At 50.1% G+C, this 24,434-nt stretch overlaps 2 protein-coding genes across 4 annotated transcripts; both read left to right on the forward strand.

Moving 5' to 3' along the window:
• The first annotated feature begins 8,333 nt into the window (after positions 1–8,333).
• On the forward strand, positions 8,334–15,822 carry parvin (beta-parvin). The gene is made up of 8 exons (XM_037214610.1): positions 8,334–8,472; positions 10,383–10,472; positions 11,017–11,190; positions 12,446–12,543; positions 13,268–13,429; positions 13,651–13,791; positions 14,051–14,294; positions 14,880–15,822. The coding sequence occupies exons 1-8, from the start codon at positions 8,355–8,357 to the stop codon at positions 14,954–14,956; spliced, it is 1,104 nt and encodes a 367-aa protein (XP_037070505.1). The 5' UTR covers positions 8,334–8,354; the 3' UTR covers positions 14,957–15,822.
• Positions 15,823–18,011: 2,189 nt separating this feature from the next.
• Positions 18,012–23,773, forward strand: LOC119092077 (trans-3-hydroxy-L-proline dehydratase). 3 transcript variants are annotated; one of them, XM_037215045.1, is made up of 2 exons: positions 18,012–18,100; positions 20,681–23,773. In XM_037215045.1, the coding sequence occupies exon 2, from the start codon at positions 20,685–20,687 to the stop codon at positions 21,723–21,725; it is 1,041 nt and encodes a 346-aa protein (XP_037070940.1). In that variant the 5' UTR covers positions 18,012–18,100; positions 20,681–20,684; the 3' UTR covers positions 21,726–23,773. The 3 variants fall into 3 exon arrangements, with proteins under 3 accessions (XP_037070940.1, XP_037070938.1, XP_037070939.1); XM_037215043.1 differs by lacking the exon at positions 18,012–18,100 and adding an exon at positions 18,154–18,292; XM_037215044.1 differs by lacking the exon at positions 18,012–18,100 and adding an exon at positions 18,302–18,416.
• The last annotated feature ends 661 nt before the right edge of the window (positions 23,774–24,434 follow it).

Genomic DNA, 24,434 nt, shown 5'->3' on the forward strand with positions numbered 1-24,434 from the left:
ACGTCAGTGGACAATAGCTATTGCTGCGTGTCCCTGAGGGTTTGAGCCTTCATGGTATTAATTGTTCGCCCAATCCATCCGATACCTGGGTATATACTCCATTACCCATGGCATTGGGTGACTACTACTCAGTCCAAACTATCATTACTCACCCGTTTTCGCCTTTCAAATTTTGTTTTTTGCCCAAGCTATGGGAGTTACGGGAGGCTTCAAATCTTACGTTCTGTGGCATGTCTAGAGGTCTCGATCCGGTTAAGATCTTGAACATCCTTATACCTGTGGGTTCTAGTCATTTTATACGGTACCACTAGCGCAGATGTCTTCACCGGTTCCACTAGCGCCGATGTCTCTAGCTCGTATCTCGGCACTGGTGAACGAAGAAGAGCCTGACGATGTTTAGTTTTGGGGAGCATTGCAGCCTTGGAAAAAGACTCATCTGGTATGTCGAAGATCTGCAGGCACCATGTCTTGGTACATCAAAGCGCTCTCCAATTCATTGCGTTTGGCCGGACACAGGGCACACTGATTTGGTCGAAGTTGTTTGAAAGCCGGCTCTGCATCATCGCCTCGCCCTGGTAGCAGATGCAAGGAGGTAGATGCCTGCCTCCGTGCTGAGTTCCTGCCGAGAGGCATTCGGAGAGCTCTTCCAAAGATGTCCTACATTGCTTTCTAGAGCCGTATATGTTCATAATAATGCATATATAATATCTAGACCTATATATATATCGCATTGTCGCTTACTCGAAAATCAAAACTGCGACCTGGTAACATAAGGCCATGTGATACGTGCTAACCTCTTGCCACTTGTAATGTCACAGTTCGAAGCAGAAGGATTTGAATTAATCTCAGCTCACATCGTGGGTCTCCACCTAGGATGGTTGACAACTGAGCTTCTGGATCGGTAGCAAGATTACGTTGCACGTGAAAGAAAGGTTTTCCTGGCATAAAATATATCGATAGCAAAAGAGTCAAGCGATGTACGGCCAACTCATAGCAATTTTCCCGCGCAATAAAAAGCCAATAGCCTGTGGCAACTAATGCAAGCGAAAGAAGCCAGTAGTTCACATGGGGGTGTAGCGGTTCAGAGAGTTGAGCGATACAGAAACACAAAACGCCTGACGCAGCGGGGAAAAGGATATTTACCGCTTACGCTGGATTCCCCTCGGACTGTTACCTGACAAAGTCGTGGCATAGTTGGTGAGTACCGTGGCTGATGTGGACTATTTAATCTAAAAGATGTCCTGGGATGACCGTATGCTCCACGAGGTGTGCGAGCTGCTACAAGACATTCATCATGCATGTGACGTGAAACACGACTGACGCACGTCCGAAACTGATCTACCCAAACTGGGGCAACACTAATATGCAAATGTAACTCTTTACAAACAGGTTCATCTTCCATGGGCTTATGCTGCCAGAGAGTTCCTTTCAGCAGTAATATTACGGCTTAGCTAGATTCTATAGACATTGACACACTGGTTTTTCTACTGTGTGCGCTCCTTACCTAAATGGGTTAGTGAAATTAAACGCACACATACCGCCAATCACAAACACAAATCACATCGTAAAACAACAGACACAGAGACCGCCTACGAAGAACGACAAGGACAGACCGCTTAGTATAATAGGAGCACCGGCGAGACCCTGGTTCTCTTCGTTCATCTCTAATACCAGTCAGATCTCCTGAACTAACTTAACTCTCGTCCACACCCGGCCGTCCTTGCCCGAAGTCTGGGACCGTTGGCCCGCATATGCGACCTCGGCCAGGTCACGTGGTCAATGGCCCGAGGGCATGAACACTGTCGGCCGCGCCGTTTAAACGCTGAACGGGCCGGCGTTCAGCCGGCCCGAAAACCCATTATCAATATTCTTCGATACTCTTCCCTTTCATAGTTGAGACGACGAACGCGAACAAAAAAAAGCCATCCGCCACAGGGCGGGCGCCGCGCGACCACGATCGTCACAGGGCGGGCGCCGCGCGACCACGATCGCCAGACAGCAGCCGCCGCCAACGTCAGGGCGGGGCGTTTGGCCGCATGCAGGCCGCCGACCAGAGCGAGACGGTTAGGAGGCGGGGTGTTTGGCCGCATGCAGGCTGCCGACCAGAGCGAGACGGTTAGGGGGCGGAGCGTTTGGCCGCATGCAGGCTGCCGACCAGAGCGAGACGGTTAGGGGGCGGAGCGTTTGGCCGCGTGCAGGCTGCCGACCAGAGCGAGACGGTTAGGGGGCGGGGCGTTTGGCCTCATGCAGGCTGCCAACCAGAACGAGACGGTTAAGTCCCGACACAGTAGCCCGTCACAGTCAGATCCAGGGACTTATTTGCACCTTTCTCATTGTGGCTAGGGTACTACAAATGGAGAATATCATTATGACGTGCAAACATAAAAAACAGCGACGTTTCGTTCGGCCACCGATGGCAAATAGCGATCCTGGGACTTGCGCTCTCTTGTTGAACACCGTTGAGCACCAGGGAGCGTCGCGCTCGACTTCACAGCCACCGCGAGAGTTTTCGCGTAGAAACTGCGGGCACGATACCCTTCCAACATTTTTCCATGTATTCAGGCTGTCGGGGTTTAAGTGAAAGACACAACCTACGCACAATTATAACAACCAATGGGCGAGTGAGGCCAAATACGACTATGTAGGAAGGGCTCCTACGCCCATGTCTGCCGGCGTTGATAACCTTGCGGACAAAAGGGTCGGGACTTTGGACCGTCAGGCAGACGTAATCATGTCGAAAAACGTATCTCATCCAAGAGGGAGTGGATGCCAGGCAGAGGAGCTTCCACTGTACAGGAATGGTGCCCGTAAGAGTTTCGCGGAAAGGCGCTTGCAAAGGATGTCGTACTCGGCGAAGATGGCATAAAATCAGAGTGTTCCACGTTGGGAATGTCATTCCACACGGCGCACACCCCACTGCGACGCTACGCAAACGAGTGGGTAATGATAATCAGGACTGAGTAGTGGGCGTGCGATGGGCAATGGAGACGATGCCCGGCTATCGGATGGATTGGGCAAATAATTAATACCACGAAGGTTCAAACCCTCAGGGACACGCAGCAATAGCTATCGTCCACTGACGTCACCGCCAAGCTCTGCGGCGACTTCTGTCTAGCGCTGACAATTGGTCTGAAAGACTGTGGTTCGGGAAACAGCGTTTGGGACGGGGCACGGAAAGTATGTGGGCCTGCGGCCCGCCGTCCGTTTTCCATGGTCGTCGCGAGCAGCTAGGGTTAACGGCCCATCCGACCGGAGCAGAAGGATGCTGCTCGTCTGACCTTACTGCCTACGTCCGCCGCACGCGGCCGCCGTACGTGGGGCGCTGCGCCGTCAGACGAGTCCGACAGTCCAGGCGGAGCGAAGCCAGGTCGCTCGGCGCTCCTGGAGCCGGGGTCGCGGTCCGCTGAAGAGTGAGATCGGTGGAGACGCACGGCGTGCGAGACGCCGGGTGAGGTAGTCGGGTCGCACGGTCGGGGTCGGATGGTTGGGGGTATCGCAGACTCGACGGCATCGAACAGGCGCCCAGTGTCATGTAGCGGGCCCGTACGGAGACTGCGACTCTGGATATCACATTAACTTCGGGACGGCCACCTCCGACTGCCACCTTAAGCTCGGGTGGTATAAACGAAGGTGAGTGCCATGACCAAATAGGCAAAGCTGTCGGTCTTCAGTTTATTGTTGTACGAGGGCATGCACGTTGATGTTGTCAACAAGCTAGTTAAGAATTTAACATTTTAGGGTTATATTTAGCATGCACCCGGTTGACCGGTTGGATGTCCTTTGCTCGAGCGGTGGAGGGGAGGGGATAAAACTGAGCCCGATGAAATCTCAGTGACTAAGTGAGCTAGCAACATGAACTTCTCAGGGCGTGTTGATCTATCCGTGAACTCAATTAGGTCAAAGTTTTAGGTCTTTAGGTCATGACTTTTTGGCCACATAAGGTCACACAAGGTCAAATTCCAGGTTGGTTCCAAAGGGACTCGAAAACCTGGATAACTGTTCTAAGCAAAAAGACACATGCTCACTCAATGTTTGACTTTTTAATATCATGCTGACCAAAAACATGCAAGACTGCTTTGAGTTTTACATTATAATAAGCGACAAAGATTACGCTAGACAGTATGTTCATAAAAACGAAACGTTGCCCTGGGTCATTTTAGATCAGCGACCTATTCTGGCTTTTAATAAGTCCATAAAATGTGTATAATACGGTTCCTGTTATCAATCAACTCAAAATGAACACCAGAAATTATCCCATACAGCAAGCCCTGGAGTAAGAAAATAGGTTTGGGCTTAGCCTTGGTCTGACCTTCGCAAATGACGAAAGTCAACTGAATTTGTGCATTCCATTGTCGTGTTGCCTAAGGAAGCACCTCAGATGAATATGTCTTCGTCAAACACTCTGCTGTTGCATCAGGTTGAACGATTTCCAAGAAATTGGCCACGCTGAAACCATGACCTGAATTTGATCTGTCATAGGTCAGTGACCTTACAAGGTATCCTAAATTTGTGATGCCAGATGAACCGCTATTCGATTGTGTACAGCTATGCAGAATTTGGCACTGCTACACCTTACCGTTCGATAGCGATTCCGGAAAAACCTTCGGGAGGTTCAATTTCACCCCGCCCGAGCGCGTGTTAACATGCGCTCGATTGGGGGGGGGAGGGGCTGAAGTTGCCCCCCGACCCGCCTCCCCCCGCCGCTGAAGGCAAGCGTGATGTAAAGCAGACAGCTGTGTACGGTGACCGAATCTTTTCAATGAGACCTAAGTCTTGTGTGTCACCAGGCCAAGCCTTTACCGGGAATGATCTCAGCGCTTGCCTGGGCAATCCTCCAGTCTAGCCGAGAAAACAAACGAACGATCTTTTCTTCTTCAATACGTATGCGCAAAGTAAAATGCGTCCGTGTGCGTAGGTACGCACAAAAACGTAAACGTACCTTGATACGCTCTCGGATGGAGCGAGGAGGGCGTCAAGTTGACCCCCCCCCCCCACGGACTTCCAGAATGATCTCCGAAATGCGCAGCGAAACGGCGTCAAACTTTGACGAGCTGTTGAGAATTGAATAGTGGGTGTTATGTTGTAGAATATTGATATAACTTGTATGGCTACTGACCTGCAGCGGGTAGAGGCCAGGCCAAGGCTGTCAGCGAAGAACATTTCTATGGCGGAACCGTTCAACGCGATACATGATCGGAGTGTTAGGCGAAGCCTTACACATCTGAGATAGGTTTTCAGACAATAAACCAATTTAAATATAGAATTACAACACATTCTATTCACATGGGGCCAGAAATGCAGGTCAGACCAAAACTAAATTAACATGCTTTTTCTCGAGAGCTTGTTTTTTTGGATAGTCTGTGGTGCTTATTTTGTGTTCATTAATGACAGGCAGCGTAACAGGCATGTTTTTGTGTTCCTAAATGTTAGAGTAGATCACTAGCCTAAAATGACCCATTTTGCTTTTAGGAGCCTACCGCTTAGCGTAATCACTGATGCTTATTTTGTTTGTAAGATAAGAGCAATCGTTTAGGTATTTAATCCCTTCGACCATATAAAGATCAAACAATGTCGCTAACCTTAACTGAATACTACTGAACATTTGTTTAAAACGGGTATATAGCTTCACAGCGGTTGCATGAGAGGGTCTTGGGGTACTTGAGACACAAGCCTGGAGTTTGGCCTGGTTTAACCTTATTTGACCCCAAGAGCCTGACCTAGCAACCCCAAATTTTGATACACCTGGGGCACGTGCAGGTAAAACCACCCTGCGAATTTGGATTCTCTAGCTATCCTAGTTTATGAGGTCTCAGGGTTATCAATCTGAGCTCCCCTGACCTCCCCCCAGGTGCACTTGTTGCATTTTTCGAGACCGACTTCACCCGGATTGTCCGTTGCTCTCAGCCCGAACGGATAGGGGCAGGCATCGATGCGACTTCCTACCAATTCCCAAATAAGAGTGATAGAGTCTCGCAGGAAAGAGGGTCTTAGTGCCATCCCAAGATTGGTCACAAATTTTGTGTTGACGCAAGCAGTGCCTTGCAGCTTGTGCTTTGCAACCAGCCATTGCAAAGCGGGCCCAAACCTTGTCGCATGATGGATTTGAACGTAATGTATGTCTGGACCCATACAGAATGCATGCATTCATGTGTTCGTGCATCAGCCTGGGATGGAATTCTTGGACGAGCATGCAATCAGATGTGTCGAAATGCCTTTGCCATCATGGTACCGTTCTTCTGTACAGGTACATCGGTTGAAAAAACATTAACTTTTCGAACATTGATTAGCTATTTGGTGTTGCGGTCCCCACAAATCTCATCTGCGCTAACATGCCCACGCTCTCTGGTGATTGTGAAAGGTCTCGGCATAAGCCACAACCTGGGTTGTAATAACAACGCAGCAATAACAAACAATTTTCTACCGATATCCATCCATCAGTGGTGAACGTTTTGGACAACTCGTCCAACAGTATTGTTTTATGTTTCAGCCATCAGGGTAAACTTTTAGAGCAAATAACAAGACAATCCTAAATTAACATTACACGTCTTACCACTATGCAATGCGCTGGGCTAAATACACAAAGTTTTGAACATCTTGCATGATAATCGGGAGTTCTTAAATCAATAGACAACGCAGATGCATCCGAAGTTCCAAAGTTAAGTCCCATAATTGTACTGAGACACCCAGTCAGGAGTATAGTTCCTTATCCAGTTGGGAGTCCAGTCCCACCTCCCACTTGAGCTAATCCCTGTAGCAGATTTGTAACTGCTTGCGTGATAGTGAGACTAGTGACGACGTCGCTCGTACCAGTACTGCTCGCGAGTCAGGCAAAAATAGATCTTGTCTGTCTAGAGCTTCTGTAAGCGATTGCCTCACAATTACCAACATCCACTCCGCACCACAATGTGAACTATGGTGTGTCGTCAATCAGAAAATTACATCGGAATGCGAAAAAGCGGCGATGGCGAAAAAGAACACCAAACGTGAAGAGCTGTGGGGGCAAAAATCAATTCTTGTTGAGCGTGAACCGATTTACTGAAGAGCTATTTTTCAAGCCTGTGCATAGTCGCGTCACCTATATCGCCAATATCTCCGAAGCGAATTATTAATGTTTTATGGCTCTGATAGGGACTGCAAACGAACATTAAGCCACGTCTTACGGTCAGCTTTTAATCACAGATGGAACGTAACACAACACTTCAAGCTAAAGCTGTGTTCAGCGCTTTTTGATCGGATTTACAATGGCCGAAACACGTAAATTCATTCAAGTCCGACCCTCTGTACATGCATAGAGTTCCATGCACATCACATTCGTAATCGAGCTTCATTGTCCTATTTCACCCAGGTTTCGATACTAAAGTGCAGGTGAATCACCGAAAAATAATGTTGAAATGCTGCCATTTATATGTCATGGCAAGCCATACCATGCAATTACGAAAAATGTTATCTAGCGAGTCGGTGTTAATGTGCACGATTCACTTTATGCCATATGAATGCTCTTGTGGACAGCGTTCGTCTCGCCATGACCATCGACACTTCGACATCACCTTATGACACGATGCCATTTGTGATTATTGTTTAGGTCGGCGCGCTATGTTGCGTGGTTATCAACAAATCCGCAACTTGAAACGAATGCAAACCTCCACCGAGTTAATATAGACTCATTGTAGAATTACAATGCTACATTTGCACATGATCTCGACCAAGTCTTTGCGTAGTAATGTTATGTATTATGCATCGATGTGGCACTACTCGGGCAGAGTCTAGAGAGACGGGGTGCAGTCAGGATGTGGGTGCGTGCGTGTGTGCGTGCATGCATATATATATCGTTCGGTTAGGTTCAATTTTCTGTCGGGAACCATCTATGGTGAAAACTACAAAATCCGGACCTAAGGGGGTGGGGAGGAAGCCGGGCACTTCTCCACCCCTCCCCCCCCCCCCCCCCACCCGCATTTGTCTTTGACTGCGCCCTGCTATGGACTATCCTCAACATGCTTGTGCGAAAATGTGTGTGCCATAAAATGCTTCTTAAAAAGAAGCGTATTATGATGTACATTGATGTACAGTGATTATGATGCATATTAATGCACTTGAGGATAATATCAATATCCTCCTCATCTACATCAAGCTTTCCCACAATCCTGTTGGTCACATAAGTTTTGGCAGTCAAGTGTTGACTCACAGATGTGGAAAAGCTACCGACGGAGATTGCCTTGCTCAGTGTATGACAAAATTGATAAATATTCTCCAGTGACGTCACTGGATAGTTCGTGCGGGGGCTGAACGCAGAACGCAGCGATTGGTGATTTTGTTTGGTGAGTCTACATGCAAACCTTGACCAAGGGCATAGGCGAATGATGGCGTCGCCACGCCCGAAGTCCCCCAAAACACCTGCGTCTAGAAACGATTCCAAGGATGAATCGATCTGGGAAAAACTTGGAACACTGGGGCGTAAGAAGAAAATTCAGCAGGGTGAGTATCTTGATGCTTTGGCTTCGTGCAAGCCTCCATACAGTCGTGTATTGTATGGGGAGTTGCATGCGCTAGGTTTGTATCAGACTTTTCATCTTGCACCAGAGGCTGTTCGTGAACTGGATCTGGACTGATAGAATGCGTGGTGCTTGATATGATGAACGTGATGGTGAGAATTCGAAAATTTTCTTAACGAATGTCAATTTCTATGTAATTGCAACATGCCATGCCTGTACATCCATACCAGCATCTGAAATTTGGTGCATTCATGTTTTTTTGTCCCTATGTATCTTGCTTTCTGCTTAAATATGCTGGAAGGAAAACAGGTTTGGCCTCATTGACCAATTTGAAATGGAAAGGACCCTTTCCACAGCGTCATGGATCATCTATATGACATCAGTCATCAGCCACTGTGAAATTGGCCAATAGTCAGTAAGGGATTGGCAGACTCGATTGTTTTTTTCTCAAATTGTCAGAGATGGCAGTGTTTGTTAGCACATGCTTGCTCAAACAGGATATGGTCCTGTGGTCTTGTTTCTACTCTTCTTCTTCTCATGTTCTGGTATGTTTTTGTAATTTTGTATTTTTTTGCATCCACATGCTTTTTTAGTGGTGCTATTGATTTTTTGAGTCAGTACCAGTCATGTCTGTTGGTCATATTTAACACATCTGGAAATTCATTGGAAAGTATCCCTTTATGATTACTTTATCATTAAGCGCTGCTCCTCAACAGATAGTGGAAAAAGCTAAGATCAATGATTCAGCATAGTAACCACAGGGTGGCTTCATTCAGATAATGTTTTTCTTAGGTTTCTTGCTAGTCTTAAATACATAATCCACACAAAAGCCCCTAAATTTATTTATTTAGGTCCTGTTATTGAATGAGGTCATTTAGATTAAGTGCCATGTGAAGTCAGAGCACAAGTACAAGACAAGACAATACATACCAAGATTGCAGTATGGGACTGTGCTTCAAGCCATTACTGCATGCCAGAGCTTGCATGTCATTGTGCTGTATCAGGAGAATTTGTGCATCATACCCAAGCATGTCCAATTTCCACTTCATGTCAGAAATAGTTTTCCTTCAAGACTGGTGAGAGATCAGGTTTCTTAAATTTTCCTTGGGAGCATCACATTTCCAAAAAATCTTAAGGTCTTTCCACACATTCTCTAATGAAAGCTAGCTGTATCCTGGGAATGTCACTTATCACTTTGATGGCAGCACCAATTTTGCACCTATGGTTACACTGGTGCTGGAGGGCAGGTTTGGGAGGGTGGTTCTACTTCTGTTCTTCTGTCCTGTTCTGTGAGATCTCTTCTGTATTTACCACTGCATGTCTGACAAACCAGAGATGCTATGTTTGACTCCCCTTGGTGCCCGCCCTTCCTGCCAGGGTGCGAGGCAGGCAATGCCATATAGCCTCACCAGCTGCATGTGTCTGAGTACTGTGTGTTATCAATGCAGTGATAACAATTGTGTATAAATTTATCTGCTTGCAAGGCTGCTTTAGGGATTTTGTCATTGTGGGATCTGCAAAAATTAGTCTGCCTGGAAATTAAATTATTGTTTTGCAGTTCCCACCTTTTGCTGTAGTTGGACTAGCAGAACAGAAAATGTGGAAGACATAAAATACAGTGGGGAGTCCACATTTGCCATGCTAGTCCATTAATTACCTTAGAAAGTCTAGAATGGAGGCATAAATCTGAGATGTGGGATAGCTTGACAGATATTGCCTTTTGTTGTGGGGGCAGAGGACATGGGCAATTGCATGGTGCATGGTGTAAAGGGGTGGTGGTGAACAGTCTGAGAAGACATCGTGGCATAGATATGGTTGGTCCCCAGTGTGACTCAATCTTGCTTGCTTGCAACAGTCTTCTGTTTGATGCGCGATTTTTCTTCACCTTCGCAGTTCAGGATGTGAGTCGGGAAGGCAGGTTCGCCATTGATTCTCCCGGAGGCGCCGTCCTACGCGACCTGCCGGCTGAATACTATGCTATTGGTAAGCTGTTTGTTAATGCTGTGAAGGGTTATACTTTTAATATAGCTATGACATAACTATTGCATGCATTGTGTGCATATAGATGTATATATATATATATATATATATATATATACATCTATATATATATATATATTATGCATAATACTATACTATTGTATCATATGGCTATGTTTTGGTTAGGTTGTCTTGTAGCAGCTGATGCATATGAATGTTTTGTCTCCCTTTTTTGCCTACTGCTCAAATTCAGGTCTTTGTGAATAGTTTGAAAAGTGTGTGCTCCAATGAGTGAACAGGTCGACGCGAGTAATACACTATTGTTGCTATCTTTGGCTGTTGCCAATGTCATGCAAAGGCGTATTTCCTACATTCATTTTGCACCCAATGTAGTGTTGCTGTCACGTGTGTTGCCTGGCTGTACTGTGGTGCGTATTGGCTGGCTCCGTGCGCGTCGCGCCTGTTTCGGACACGGCGCCGTGTCACGCGTGAGCGAAGCGTGCTGCCCGGTCGAATCGCGGCCGCCTAACCTGGGCCTGGCCGGCAGAGGAAGGCGAAGAACGCTCCATGATCGATCCGCACTCGTACAACTCGCCGCGCTTCGCCGACTTGCGCCGTGTGCTCACCAACTGGCTGAACGATGAGATGGCCCCGTACCGCATCATTGTCAAGTCCCTCGAGGAGGACCTGTACGACGGCCACGTGCTGCAGAAACTCACTGGTGAGGGCGGAAGAGAGGGCGACACGGCTGACTCGGATGGCGTGAAGGGCTGCAGAGACCAATGACATGAGAACGTCGTGGGTCAGCGCACATAATTCAGTATGTCTGTCGACGTGGTATATCGGTGTGCAAAGCTGACGGCGGTGCCTTCTGGAAGAATTGATGGTTATTGCGTGAGATAGATTTTTATTTAGAATGCAGTATAGGAGTCGTAAGATTGCGAAAAGTCTTCGGAGTGCAGCTCTTGGGAAGCCGGGAAGTTGAAATTTCTCCGATTGCGTACTATTCACTGCTTAAATCTAGTATCCTTGGCATTGGCAGGAACGCTTTTGTGCGCTGTATTTGCGGACAATCTGCGATGGTATTGCCTGTCTGCTCAAATGCCAGTGAAACGTCTCCCCTTATTTGCTTGGAATACGCCGTCAGTTCAGGATGCATTAAAATGCGCTGAGTGCACAGTATTCAGAAAGGTTCCAGAATATGGGCGGATTCCCGTCTGATTTCCGATGCCAGATGCGACGGAGTTACAGCACTTGCGCGCTGATAACCTGTAGCAGAAAGCTGAGACAAATCCACACTCTTCGGTCCACATAGCTCGTGTCGGAGTGATTGAGCCTACCCAAGAAAAGTTTTTCAGTACAGTGCTGAGACACTGGCGGTTTGTCCGCCTAAGTCATCTCGTGCCTTTCGTTTTGCTGTTTGTCTTTTCAGTGTGTGCAAACTCCAGCTAGGTATCTGAGACGGGCCCGCGCATGGGTACCGGTGTGGTATGTTGTACCGTTGACAGGTGTACGGTTCGGCTGTGCAGTGACGCCTGACAGGCGGTCTGCGGCTTCTCGCTGGCCGTGCCGGAGGTGACGTGACGTGACGTGACGTGACGTGACGTGACGTGACGTAACGTGACGTAATGGGTACGTTCCGCAGAGAAGCTGGGCGGCTCCTCACTGGTGCCGGATGTGACGTGACGTGACGTGGCGGCCGTGTCCCGCAGAGAAGCCGAGCGGCTCCTCGCTGGCCGTGCCGGAGGTGACGTGACGTGACATGGCGGCCGTGTCCCGCAGGGAAGCCGAGCGGCTCCTCACTGGTGCCGGAGGTGACGTGACGTGGCGGCCGTGTCCCGTAGAGAAGCCGAGCGGCTCCTCGCTGGCTGTGCCGGAGGTGACGTGACGTGACGGCCGCGTGCCGCAGAGAAGCCGGACGGCTCCTCACTGGTGCTGGAGGTGACGTGACGTGACGTAATGGTCGCGTTCCACAGAGAAGCTGAGCGGCTCCTCGCTGGCCGTGCCGGAGGTGACGCAGTCCGAGGTCGCCCAGAAACAGAAACTTAAGGTGGTGCTGAGCTCCGTCAACCAGGTGGGCGGCGCCTACTCGCCTACTGCTGCGGCCGCGAGCTGTACTGGGAGACAGGCGGACTGTCAGGGCAGCGATGTGACGGCTACTCGCCTACTGCTGCGGCCGCGGGCTGTACTGGGAGACAGGCGGGCTGTCAGGGCAGCGATGTGACGCCTACTCGCCTACTGCTGCGGCCGCGGACTGTACTGGGAGACGGGCGGGCTGTCAGGGCAACGATGTGACGCCTACTCACCTACTGCTGCGGCCGCGGGCTGTACTGGGAGACAGGCGGGCTGTCAGGGCAGCGATGTGACGCCTACTCGCCTACTGCTGCGGTCGCAGGCTGCACTGGGAGACGGGTGGGCTGTCAGGGCAGCGATTTAACTCACCAGGCCGCCAGTTTCTAAATGCTGCTTTTATTGTACCCTAAGGAAAAGCAGCGAACCCGGCCAACGTTCACATCTGAAGTGATATTGTTTTGCCGCGGGTACCGTGTCCGCCGTGCGAGCGCTGAAGGACACAACCCCGGCAGCCGAGACAGTGAGGCCGTGACCCATGCTTGCCCGTGTGGCCTCTGCGCCCCCCCCCCCCGCTGTCCGATGATGTGAACGATGAGGTTTGTCCGTCACTCAGCCGGGTGCAGATAGGCCTCCCGCGCCGGCCTGCCTCGCCCTCCGGTGTCGTCCGTGGTGTGCCAGCAATCCGGCGAGGCTGATCGGGCTGACTGCCGTCCTATGATGGGCAGATGCTGGGGCTCGGACACCATGGCAGCCAGCTGTGGAACGTCGAGAAAATACACGGCAAAAATGTGATCGCCATCGTGCACCTGCTGGTGGCGCTGGTGCGCCACTACCGCGCGCCCATTCGCCTGCCCGAGAACGTGTTCGCCAAAGTCGTCATCGTCAAGGTGAGCGGCCACGCGCAGAGCTGTGCGCCGTCGGGCCGGGCCGCAGTGGGATCGGCCGGCGGCAGTATGGGGGGGGGGGGGGGGGTGGCGTTGTTTGCGGCGGCGTCGAGCGTGGCCGCTCCGGCGGGTGGGTCGCCGGCCTGACCGCCAGTCGGTGCAGTGGCGGTCCGATGACCGGTCGCTGACCCCGGCTGGTGACGAGCGCCCCGCCGCGTCCGCAGAAGGAGGACGGCCAGCTGACGCACCGGGTGGTGGAGGAGGAGATGACCTCCACCTACGACGACCTCGGCCTGCGCTACGAGCGCGACGCGTTCGACACGCTGTTTGACCACGCGCCCGACAAGCTGCAGGTGGTGAAGAAGGTAGGGGTCCAGCCGGCGGGAAGTCAGCCGGGCGGCGCTGACCCGTCTGGGCCGTCCAACTGTGCGTTGTGTTCGGTTCGCTTGGCTTGTTAACCGTTGTGGATCGACATCCGCATTGAAGCGACGTCATTGCCCATTAAAATTACGTTTGGCGCTCCAGTTTGCGGTGGACGCGTCGCGGCATGGCTGTCAACGATCGTGCCCCTAGCCCGCGGGGTAGCCGCCACTGCTCTCACCATGTCACTGCTGGCGCCCCCAGTCGCTGGTGACGTTCGCCAACAAGCAGCTGAACAAGATCAACCTGGAGGTGACCGACCTGGACTCCCAATTCAACGACGGCGTCTACCTGTGCCTGCTCATGGGCCTGCTGGAGGAGTACTTCGTGCCGTTGCACGACTTCTACCTGACTCCGCGCTCGTTTGAGGACAAGGTGCACAACGTGACGTTCGCCTTCGAACTGATGCAGGATGCCGGCCTGCCGCGACCCAAGCCTCGGCCCGAAGGTGAGGATGACCTGGGGCTCGGCGTAGTGTGTCACGGGATGTAGAGGCCGGGTGGTTAGCGCCTTGGACGTCGACGTGGCGGCCCGGGCTCGGATCCCAGCTGCGCTGTAGCCCCCTAGCGCCAACCTGGTCAGCGCAGTCACTGGCGCTCCATGGCGTGACGAAGTGAAGGGGCGTCGCGTTCCTTTTCTAGAAGGTAGGGTGCCAGAGCTGTTAATGTGACCCGGGCGTGTTTTCCGGTACCAACTGTCGCTCTTCCTTAGCAAGGTTTACATGCTTACGCCGTGCAGTTAGATCACTTCAAGTCATTCTGATGTGGTGCCTGGTAGCTTGGAAATAATATTAGCGTGTTCAAATACGAAACGGGTGGCAAAATAACATAGTTTAAAAACAACTGGTGGACTGATTATGAAGTCATGGCTCGGTGAAATCAGTATTGTGTCCTATAATGTGTACACCCTACATTGCTAATGCGTAACACATAATCATTGGTTTCATCATGCATCATGCAGATGGATTGTTAGTCATATTCACTGTAGGTGGCGTGTTCGCTTGTTCACTGTTTGTTGGTGTGGCATCTTTCAGATATCGTCAATTTGGATTTAAAATCTACTCTCCGCGTTCTCTACAATCTGTTCTTCAAGTACAAAAATCTCAACTAGTCACGTGACTCGACGAGGCAACTGATCCTTGAAGGTTTCTGTTGTTTTTTCAGTTTTCACCAGTATATCAGAATCGTGTGAAAAGCTAACATATTTCATTAGAAGCGTTCATGTGCTAATGTGTAAATCTAATTACTAGGACGAAGTGTGCATAGGCATGCTATGTATCGTGGTACTATCTAAGCATCGTCTAATTGTCGAGATCCCTGTGGTTTTAACTAGTCTCAAACGTTATAGGTAAGATACATGGTCTGAATTATAACTAATATCTTATGTGAGTGACTGCAATTAGTTTTCTTGGACGTCGCTGCAGAATACCTGATGAAAGAATGCAAACCTGTGCCTTCGCTTTAACGTGAAAGCAGTCAGCAAGCAGAAACTTTCACGGTGTTTTTGCAGAGTACATTTTGGCCATGCACATTCATAAGCATCGTGGTGGTAGGGCTTACGCGTGCTTATGCTGCTCCACACCATAGCCGGTTGTTACCATGTCCGAGCATGTTTAAAACGCCCTTGTAGTATAGAGTGCTTGTCAGTGCCTGAGAGGTGTAGCCGTGCGTGCGTGCCATGCGAGATGTGCCTCCACAATGACTCGGTCAGGTCGTCGACCAAGCCTCAATCTGCTAGACTGCGGGCCTGTTACGTGAATATGTGGCGGCGTTTCCATCTGATCGTACTGCATTTTTACTCACTGGCCTGAAGTTATGTGCCTCCACTAGGAAATTCGTGCGTGCGCTCATTGTGTATAATGATATCCGAGTGGCGGATGTGTGGTGCTAGTATTTTGATGGTTATTTACTACCTGGAACTTGCGGTCGTCCATAACAGTGCCAATGTTAAACAATACAGCCTTCCTTGTATTACTACCCCAGGCTTTCGTGCTGTGTGGTGGTGTCTGAATTTGCGCTACTGCCGATCGAAACAGGTCTGAGGCTGCGAAACCATGAGCATACGAGCATGTGGTATATGTATCCAAATGCCAATGTCCACGTAGGTGCATCCATCTGGCATGGGGATATCAGACGCTTTACATCAATAGTTCATCGGGATAGTTTTTGGCCGTCTGGCCCCGTGTTTGAAACCGATCATGACCCTTTGATCGGTGAAACGAGTGCACGTACCAAAGAAAGGTAGGTAACGCGCGCTCGGGTGGTGGGGATCAAATTGACCTGCCAAAGGTTTGTCCGGGATGTTTCCAAACGGGCCAAACTTGGTTACCTGCAGATAATTGAATAGCGGATCGTTTGGTATGAAAAGTTTGGATATACCTTATAAGGTCGCTGACCTATGGCGAGTCAAAGGCAGGCCATGAATTCGTAGTCAGTTTCTAGGAGATCGTTCAACCTGATACAACAACAGAGTGTTAGACAAAGCCATATTTATCTGAGATGCTTTCTTTTTTATCTGGGATGCTTTCACAACAATCGAATGCACAAATTCAATGGACTTAAGATCATTTATGAGGGTCACGCCAGGGCTAAAACCAACTTATTTTCTTACTTCAGGGCTTGCTGCATGGGATAGTTTCTGGTGCTCGTTTCGAATTTATTGATAACAGGAACCGCATTATACAGCTTTCATGAACTTCTAGGAGGTCAGAGAAGATTGCTGACTTAAAGTGACGCAGGTCAACATTTTGTTTTTAGTAGCATACTGCCTACCGTAATCTGTCGCTTATTTATTCAAGTACAGAGCTCAAAGCAGTCGTATGATTTTGGTTACCATGGCCTTCAGAAGGCCAAACAGGGTCACCGCCCTGAAATGAGTGCTTGACCTTTTGCTTAAAACAGCTATCTAGGTTCTTGGGGCACTTTGGAGACCAGCCTAGAGCTTGACATCATTTTACCCCATTTAAACCTGAGGTCATGACCTAGGACCCTCAAATCTGCACCTAATTGAGTCTACGTACAGGCCAACACACCCTGTGAATTTGTCGTCTAGCTTTTTTAGTTCCTGCGATCTCAAAGGGGTCAAACTAACACCCACCCGAGCGAAGGGTATCCAACCGGACACCCGGGCGCGTGTTCAACTATGGGCTCAAGCAAGACGTCCCAGGAACTGGTAGCATTTAACCATTTTTCCCGCGCGGCGAGTCAAATCTTTCCACCTTTCTCAAATCAATCCATCTCTAGTCAAATCTTTCTTTCCAAATCTGTGTTGTTTTTTGCTTGCCGGTCCTAAACCTTTGCCAAATCTATACAAAACTTTCTGACTTCATGTTGCCCGATGTCGGAGACATCGGTCGCACTTGCGTGCGCTGCTTCCGGGCATGCGTTTTTTGTTTTTGGCGGTATTCTGTTCCAGCGGAGTACCAAATGAGATGTGTGGCAAACTTACGTTGCATTTTGAGGCAAAACAGAGATCGTAGGTCCATTTATGTGCTCAGAAAAGCTGGTACTACGCTGCTGCCTTTCTTGCAGATTTCTTGCTTGGCACGTGGCGTTTGCGGATATCGATTTTTTCCATAATGCGTGTATTGCGTCAGGTTAGTAAGCAAAGAGGTTTGCCATGGGCTGCTCCAGTCTCTCGTATCTCGGGGATCATCTGGGCTGCCTAAGACTAAATGAAAGCAAACATGCGGTAAGCTTCTGCGGGCGGATCGGGCCGGGCCTTTCACAGGGGATCGGGACAGATCGAGCCGGGCCTTTCACAGGGGATGGGGACAGATCGGACTGGGAGCGGGACGGATCGGACCGAGCCCCCCACAGGGGATCGGGACAGATCGAGCCGGGCCTTTCACAGGGGATGGGGACAGATCGGACCGGGAGCGGGACAGATCGGGCCGAGCCCCCCACAGGGGAGCGGGACAGATCGGGCCGGGCCTTTCACAGGGAAGCGGGGCAGATCGGGCCGGGACTTTCAAAGGGGAGCGGGGCAGATCGGGCCGGACATTTCACAGGACAGCGCGGTAGATGTCGCCAGGCCTTTCACGTCTGACACATAAGTAAAGTTTGCGAATAGGGAAAATTTAGTACCACGATTCATACATGTCGGTAGCCATTTATGATGCTCGAGTTGCAGTTGTGGCAGAGCTGAAAATATCGCCCTCGTGAAATGGGGGTGCCCGTAGTGCAGTTCACCGCGCGTCTGGGAAACCGGGGGTGCGGGGTTCGACTCCCCGCGGTGCCCGCCCCTCCTGCCAGGGTGAGAGGCAGGCGACGCCAAATAGCCTCAGCTGCTGAGTGCGTCGTAAAGCCTCAATGGCATGACATGGCATGGCCTGCGTGAAATCATGTGCGGCGCAGGTTTCGCGCTGGCGTGCCGTCTGAACTTGTTTAGTCACAAGGAAAAAATGTGTAGCAGCCGCCGTAGATGTTTATTTATTCAGGAATCTGGGTGGGTCCGGGCGAGGAGGTTTGCACGCGGCAGTCGCATGACCAATCGCTGGGATCAGCACGTTCACAGCGATCTTGGAGCGCTGGGTGCTGGGTGCCTCAGACGGACAGGAGCTTGCAGTTCGGTATGTTGTCATTGTGCCACGGCGAGAAAGGTGTGGGCACATTGGTTGTGGCACTTTTGATGAAGGCTTTTTATGTAATTACCCAATGAAAGTTAGGTTTTCAGCTTTCAGCTTGGTATGTGCATGGGATGTGGTATGGTTAACTTCTCATTCTATTCAGGTATGATTCCATTAAGTGTTCCAAAGTACCAACTTGCATTTCAGTTGAGTATGTTCTCTGAATGTATCTCAATATGTTTTTGTCATCATTGTGAGATGTAATGTTTTATTTGCATAATGCAATTTCCACCTGGATGTGACACAAGCCTTCCTAGTTTGGTGTGTTACCCATTACTAATTTGGAATCCATCTCAGAATGTTCTTCAAAATGTTCAAAATCCATCACAAAATATCAGTCCCCAGTGCATGGAATGGCTGGCTTGGTAAGCAGTGTCACTATTATTGCAAAGAGGACACCATTTGACAAAGCAAAGTTGGTTTACCAGAGACAAACACACATAGATCATGTCAGTTATGAACATTGTAGTCAATGGGCCAGCAAAGCTTGATGTTTTTACCTTGGGCCGCCTTTGAGACTGTATATCATGATTAATACTAATTATATGATTCTCATACACTAGGTCATGGTCACAACTTGAATTTAATGCAATACATATGATAACACCTGTTGCAAAAGTCACTGTATGAGGCCTAAGTCAACAGTATACTGTAAATTCAAAATCTGATTTTGGATGTTGAAATGCCCCACGGAACTGGGGTATTTCAGGCTCGATATAATGTACACCAGTACAGCTGTCTTTGGTAAGTAATAACCCCTCCATTTTGTTATAAGAAAAAAAGGAGAGACTAAATAACTGATGAAACCTGTGAGAGGCCAATGTTCTGACCTTGCGTGATAGACCAACACCATTTCTTCACCATTTGATATTGCTTAGTTGATGTTGATCCTTGCAGAAGATAGTGACCTTGGATTAGGTCAAAGGTCACCAAAAATGCCCCAAACCAGACAGATCAGGTTGCAGACAACCACACACCTTGAGCCTATCAGGTAGCTCACTACCAAACCTTAACTACTTGATCCATCAAAGTCAACAATCTATCCTACTGTCAAAACTTGGTGATCTTGGGCAAAGTCAAAGAGCATTAGAAATGCTCAAAACCACCAATATGAAACTCAGACAACCCATTATGGACTGATTATGCCTATGGGACTGATAAGCCCAAAACATGCACCATGCTCAACAACATATCCTGCCCAAGAAAATGATGACCTGGGATTGTATCAAAAATCACCTGGAGAGTGCCGCAAACCACCGGCATTGGCTACAGACACCTCCATGCTCCCATCCTATGAGACAGATCAATGCAGAAATAGGTCATGGTCCATTGCCTGCCCTTTCCATAACATGGTGATTTTGGCCAGGTCAAAGGTCACCAACACTGCGTGAAGCCAACATAGAATAGTTTTATTATGGCATTTGACTTAACTCTTGGTCACCATCTTCTGGATTTGATACGTTATCGACCATCGCTCAACAATTTGGAAGTTTTCGTGTCAATCAGTCTCAAAGGCTTGAAACATAGGGTTGCCTGCTGCCCCCTCTTATGAGTGTGGCCTAGGAACAGCTGATAACACCTGTCTCACATTAAGGAAAAAGTTTCACTGCAAACCTCAGCATCATATTTTCAGGTGATTCCCATTGCGAGCCACAGGCGATTTTTCCGAACACTGACCTTTTCGAATCGGATTAGTGTTCGGAGTGGGACGGAACATAAAACCGCAAACGCCACGGCGTCCGCTGAACCTTTTAGTTAAACTTGTGCGCGTTTTAAGCTTCTAGGGATTTCTGGGAACGGCGATAAATTTTATATTTGTGTAGGTATGAGTGTTAAACAAATCAAGTGCGAAAATGTCCCGACAGAAGCGAGCATATATCCATCATCACTTAGGCAAATGTATTCCCCACTTTTCGTTTGAAGGTTGTACAAAATACCTTATGTAATTTGCTGCACGATGCTATTTAAGAAATAGCTGCCTAGTGAGGATAGCAACTGTGGCATGCGCCTGTGGTTTGGAAGGCCTGCAATAAAAGATCCTTTCGGTGCCGTTTTAAGGTCATATTTTTATTTTTGCACTCCAAATACATTTTTTTCTCTCTTCAATCCAGGAAGTCAAACCAGACATGCAATATTCAGGCACAATGCCACATCGTCGCCCCAAAATCAAACTCGACGTACGTGATATTTTGTCCGTTATTTTTTAGAGCCATGGCTGATGTGAAGCCGCTGCCCAAGTCGGCCGAGGTGGTGCGCACAGTGGAGATGCACACGGGCGGCGAACCGCTGCGGATTGTCGTGTCGGGCCTGCCGCCGATAGTGGGCGCCACGTTGCTGGAGAAGCGGCGGTACTGCCGGCAGCAGTTGGACCACTACCGGCGCCTGCTGATGGCAGAACCGCGCGGACACCGGGACATGTACGGCGCCTACCTCGTGGCGCCCGACCACCCGCAAGCGCACATGGCCGCCCTCTTCCTGCATAACGAGGGCTACAGCACTATGTGTGGTCACGCCATGATGGCGCTGGCCCGCTACCTGGTGGATGAGGGTGTGGTGGCGCGCGACCCCGCCGGCGACACCGAGGTCAACATTCAGTGCCCATGCGGTCTGGTGCGCACGTGGCTCGGCGCCGACAACATGGTCCGCTTCCTGTCCGTGCCGGCGTTCGTGCTGCAGGCGGACCTGCGGCTTCCGCTGCCGGACGGCGGCACCTGTCGTCTGGACATCTGCTACGGTGGCGCCTTCTACGCGTTTGTGCGCGCGGCGGACGTAGGCCTGAGGGCCGGCAGCTCGGCGGCAGCTGACTTCGTGCGCGAGGCCGCCCGCGTCCGCCGGCACGTGGCCGAGGTCGGCGTGACCGTGCGCCACCCGGAGAGCGACGACCTCGGCTTCCTCTATGGAGTCATCTTCGGCGACTTCGGGCCGCTGTCGGGGGCGGGCGCGCCGCCGCCGGACGCGCTGACGCTGGTGACCGTGTTCGCCGACGGCCAGCTGGACCGGTCACCGTGCGGCTCGGGTACGACCGCATGCTGCGCGCTGCTGCACGCCGTCGGCCGGCTGCCGGCCGATCGGCCTTGCACGTTCCGCAGCGTGACGGGCGCCGAGTTCCGGGCACGTGTGGCCAGCACAAGCGAGTTCCACCAACACCAGGCAGTGGTGGTGGAAGTGGCCGGCCGCGCCTTCTACACGGGCCGCGGCGAGTTCACCTGCGAGTCGGACGACCCGCTGGCCGCCGGCTTTCTGGTCCTCTGAGGGGGGTGGGCAGGTGGTCCCAAAGACCATGGTAGCGGTGACCTGTGGGTACGAGGTCGATCCTATTCACGAGGGGCTGGTTTGTCTTCATGGCGTGGGGCGTCAGCGGGCAACGCCGTTTGACCGTTTGGAGCGTGAAGTGGCGTCGAGCGTTGCCGCGCAGGGACACCTGCCGCCATTTTGAAATCAGCGAGGGTTGTTCAGCATTGGTGCTCAGACTGATATGACCGCGCTCGGGCTGTCACAATATTACATGTTATGGTGAGCTTTTGGGTTTGTTGCGGAACACTTTTGTAGTTTAACGCGCTTCACACTATAGTTAATGTGATGGTTGCGGGATTGTACGCACGTGCTCAGTTAAGTTTTTTTCCAAAACCGTGCTGTTGCTGAATGTGAACACACGCTTTGCCTTGCTGCATTTCAAATGGTTACTGACACGTAGTCATTTGAAATCAGTCAGTTTAGGTGAGATGGAGTAACTCCCCACTTGACCTTGTGTTCAATGTTAATGTTTAGTCTTGCCAGATCAGGCTTTACGATAGATGCAGGGGCGCAGCCAGAGCCTCGGCAAGGTGGGGGCGCACGGTTGACACACGGCCCCCTCATGCTAAAAGGGCCTCCGAATCAAAAGCGGTGGATGTGGTCCATTTGTCATTGGGGCCATGATCATATCCACGTTTTCTTGGATATTATATATATATATATATATATATATATATATATATATATATATATTAAAGATGGTTCACACAAAATTACCCCATAAATTCGTCGCTCTTTACATTCTTACGTTTTGAGATCCTATCTCATGGTTGGAGAATACCCAATGACGCAAGGAGTCAGTTTTGAGTTTTGAAGGATAAAACTTGTGCACTTATATTGGAAAACTTCTTTTGGCACGGGGAACACAAGTGAAGCATGGCGAACTGAAGTAAGACAGCATTATATTTTCACTTGATACAGATAAAATACACTCATAATGGCAACACTACAAAGACAAACATATTGCCACAATCCCATCAACAGTGCTCGCCGCCCACCACCAAAGTTATGAGAAACAGCCCAGGCAAACCCGACAAACTAAAATGCATCAATGTAGTGTATCAATTCAAATGCAATGTCGAAGGGTGCAAACTTCGTTCCATACTCTGCACTTGTGTGACCACGACACAACGCCTGACAATGCATTTACGTGACGGGGCACCTCTGGACCACGTGCAACACGAACATGACGAGACATTGACGCAACAGCTGACAAGCGTCACTGACATTTTACGGACGTACAATGACAGACGACGCCTTAAAATTTGGGGAAATGTTTTCATTAACGGACTCTCTCCAGCCCAAAACATGTTAACAAAGGCATGCTTAGGGATGTTTTAAGGTATGTATTAAGGTATGTTTTAGGTGGCAGAGCCATGTATGTAATTTAGGTACGTATGTACCTACTGGCATCAATGCCAGTGGGTATGAAACCTGAGCGATCATGGGTGCCGCAGGAGGCGAACAAACAGGCTCCCGTCAATAAGTATAAGGTCCTCGCAGCAAACGAAAATAACTAAAGACCAACGTGGTGGGCCCCTGAACGATCGGTAGTGTGCGAGTACCGAGTATAGCGCGCGAGTAGTGGTATCTAGACCGAACGGTAGATGACAGAGCGTCTCGCGGAGTACGGAAATACAGTCTAGTTCCGACCGCCGACTCGTGTGCACCCCCGCGGAGACAGACTCGAACAGGTAGTGTATCGACAGACTGACCTATGAAGCCCCGGTCATAGCATGGGACCCTCTGAGCAAAGGGGAATTATTCAAGACTACAGCTTAATAATCCTGTGCAATCAAGAGTGCACGGGCAGGTTAACGACACGGGTCTGGATAGGAGTGAAAAGTCGGCCGCAAATGAGACCAAAGGGAGAGAGCCCTCGATAAAAGAAGAGGGCCCCTGACCATCGAGCGTCTCTGCGCCTTACCTTATAAGAGCCCTAGCAACGGCGAAACCCCTTCCAACAGCACATTGGGCCCTGCGAAAAAATGGGAAGAGGTCCAGGGTAACGTGGAAAGCTCCTTAGCGATCAGGTTGATGCAGCAAGTGGACATATAGGAACAGGCAACCAACAGCGTAACGTCTCTAGACAGCGTAATGAGCCCGAAAATTTCCCCCAAGCAACACTCGATCAGCGAAGAATGAACTTCGTTTACCTATGAATTCTACTTTTGCCAGCAATGGTTCTTGGTCATTTATAGGCCCAAATGCATCCAAATTTGTTGCGCTTTTGTTGTAAGGAAACTGCGTCCGTCTGGCCGGTTATGGGCTCCTTCGGAGCCTTTAAGCCTTCCTGGGGGGGGGGGGGGGGGGGGCTTAAGCCGAGGGAGCCTTTCCTGGGCATGGTCCATGGAACATGTGGCCCCGTGCCTCCCCCCATCCGCCCCCCCCCCCCCCGCCCTCTGCATCCGCCACCCGCCCGAGCAGCTCAATGAAGGGCCCGCTAAGAATATGGGGCCATCCATTCAAATGAGAAATACTCACGACGCCTTGTGTAGGGCTCTGAACGATCGAGTGCGCTAGAACAGGATAACATATAGAGCCTCCGTCAAGAGCTTGGGGCCCTCTATTAAAATGGGAAGTATTCAAGACCCAGTGTAGAAGGCCCCCGAATGATCGAGTGTGCCCGAGCAGGTTAACAGATAAGGCTCCCAAAAAGAGCGTAGG

The sequence above is a fragment of the Pollicipes pollicipes genome, unplaced genomic scaffold (assembly GCF_011947565.3).
Source record: "Pollicipes pollicipes isolate AB1234 unplaced genomic scaffold, Ppol_2.1 Scaffold_3447;HRSCAF=4054_pilon_pilon_pilon, whole genome shotgun sequence".
Classification (NCBI taxonomy): Eukaryota; Metazoa; Arthropoda; class Thecostraca; order Pollicipedomorpha; family Pollicipedidae; genus Pollicipes; species Pollicipes pollicipes.

What these genes read in the sequence shown, in the direction of transcription:
- parvin (XM_037214610.1), top strand. Translation starts at nt 8,355, where the DNA reads ATGATGGCGTCGCCACGCCCGAAGTCCCCCAAAACACCTGCGTCTAGA. An exon ending in CGTGCTGCAGAAACTCACTG is followed by an intron (nt 11,191 to 12,445) that starts GTGAGGGCGGAA and finishes CGCGTTCCACAG; the next exon opens with AGAAGCTGAGCGGCTCCTCG. An exon ending in AGCTGCAGGTGGTGAAGAAG is followed by an intron (nt 13,792 to 14,050) that starts GTAGGGGTCCAG and finishes TGGCGCCCCCAG; the next exon opens with TCGCTGGTGACGTTCGCCAA.
- LOC119092077 (XM_037215043.1), top strand. Translation starts at nt 18,162, where the DNA reads ATGACATGGCATGGCCTGCGTGAAATCATGTGCGGCGCAGGTTTCGCG. An exon ending in TTATTTATTCAGGAATCTGG is followed by an intron (nt 18,293 to 20,680) that starts GTGGGTCCGGGC and finishes GTTATTTTTTAG; the next exon opens with AGCCATGGCTGATGTGAAGC.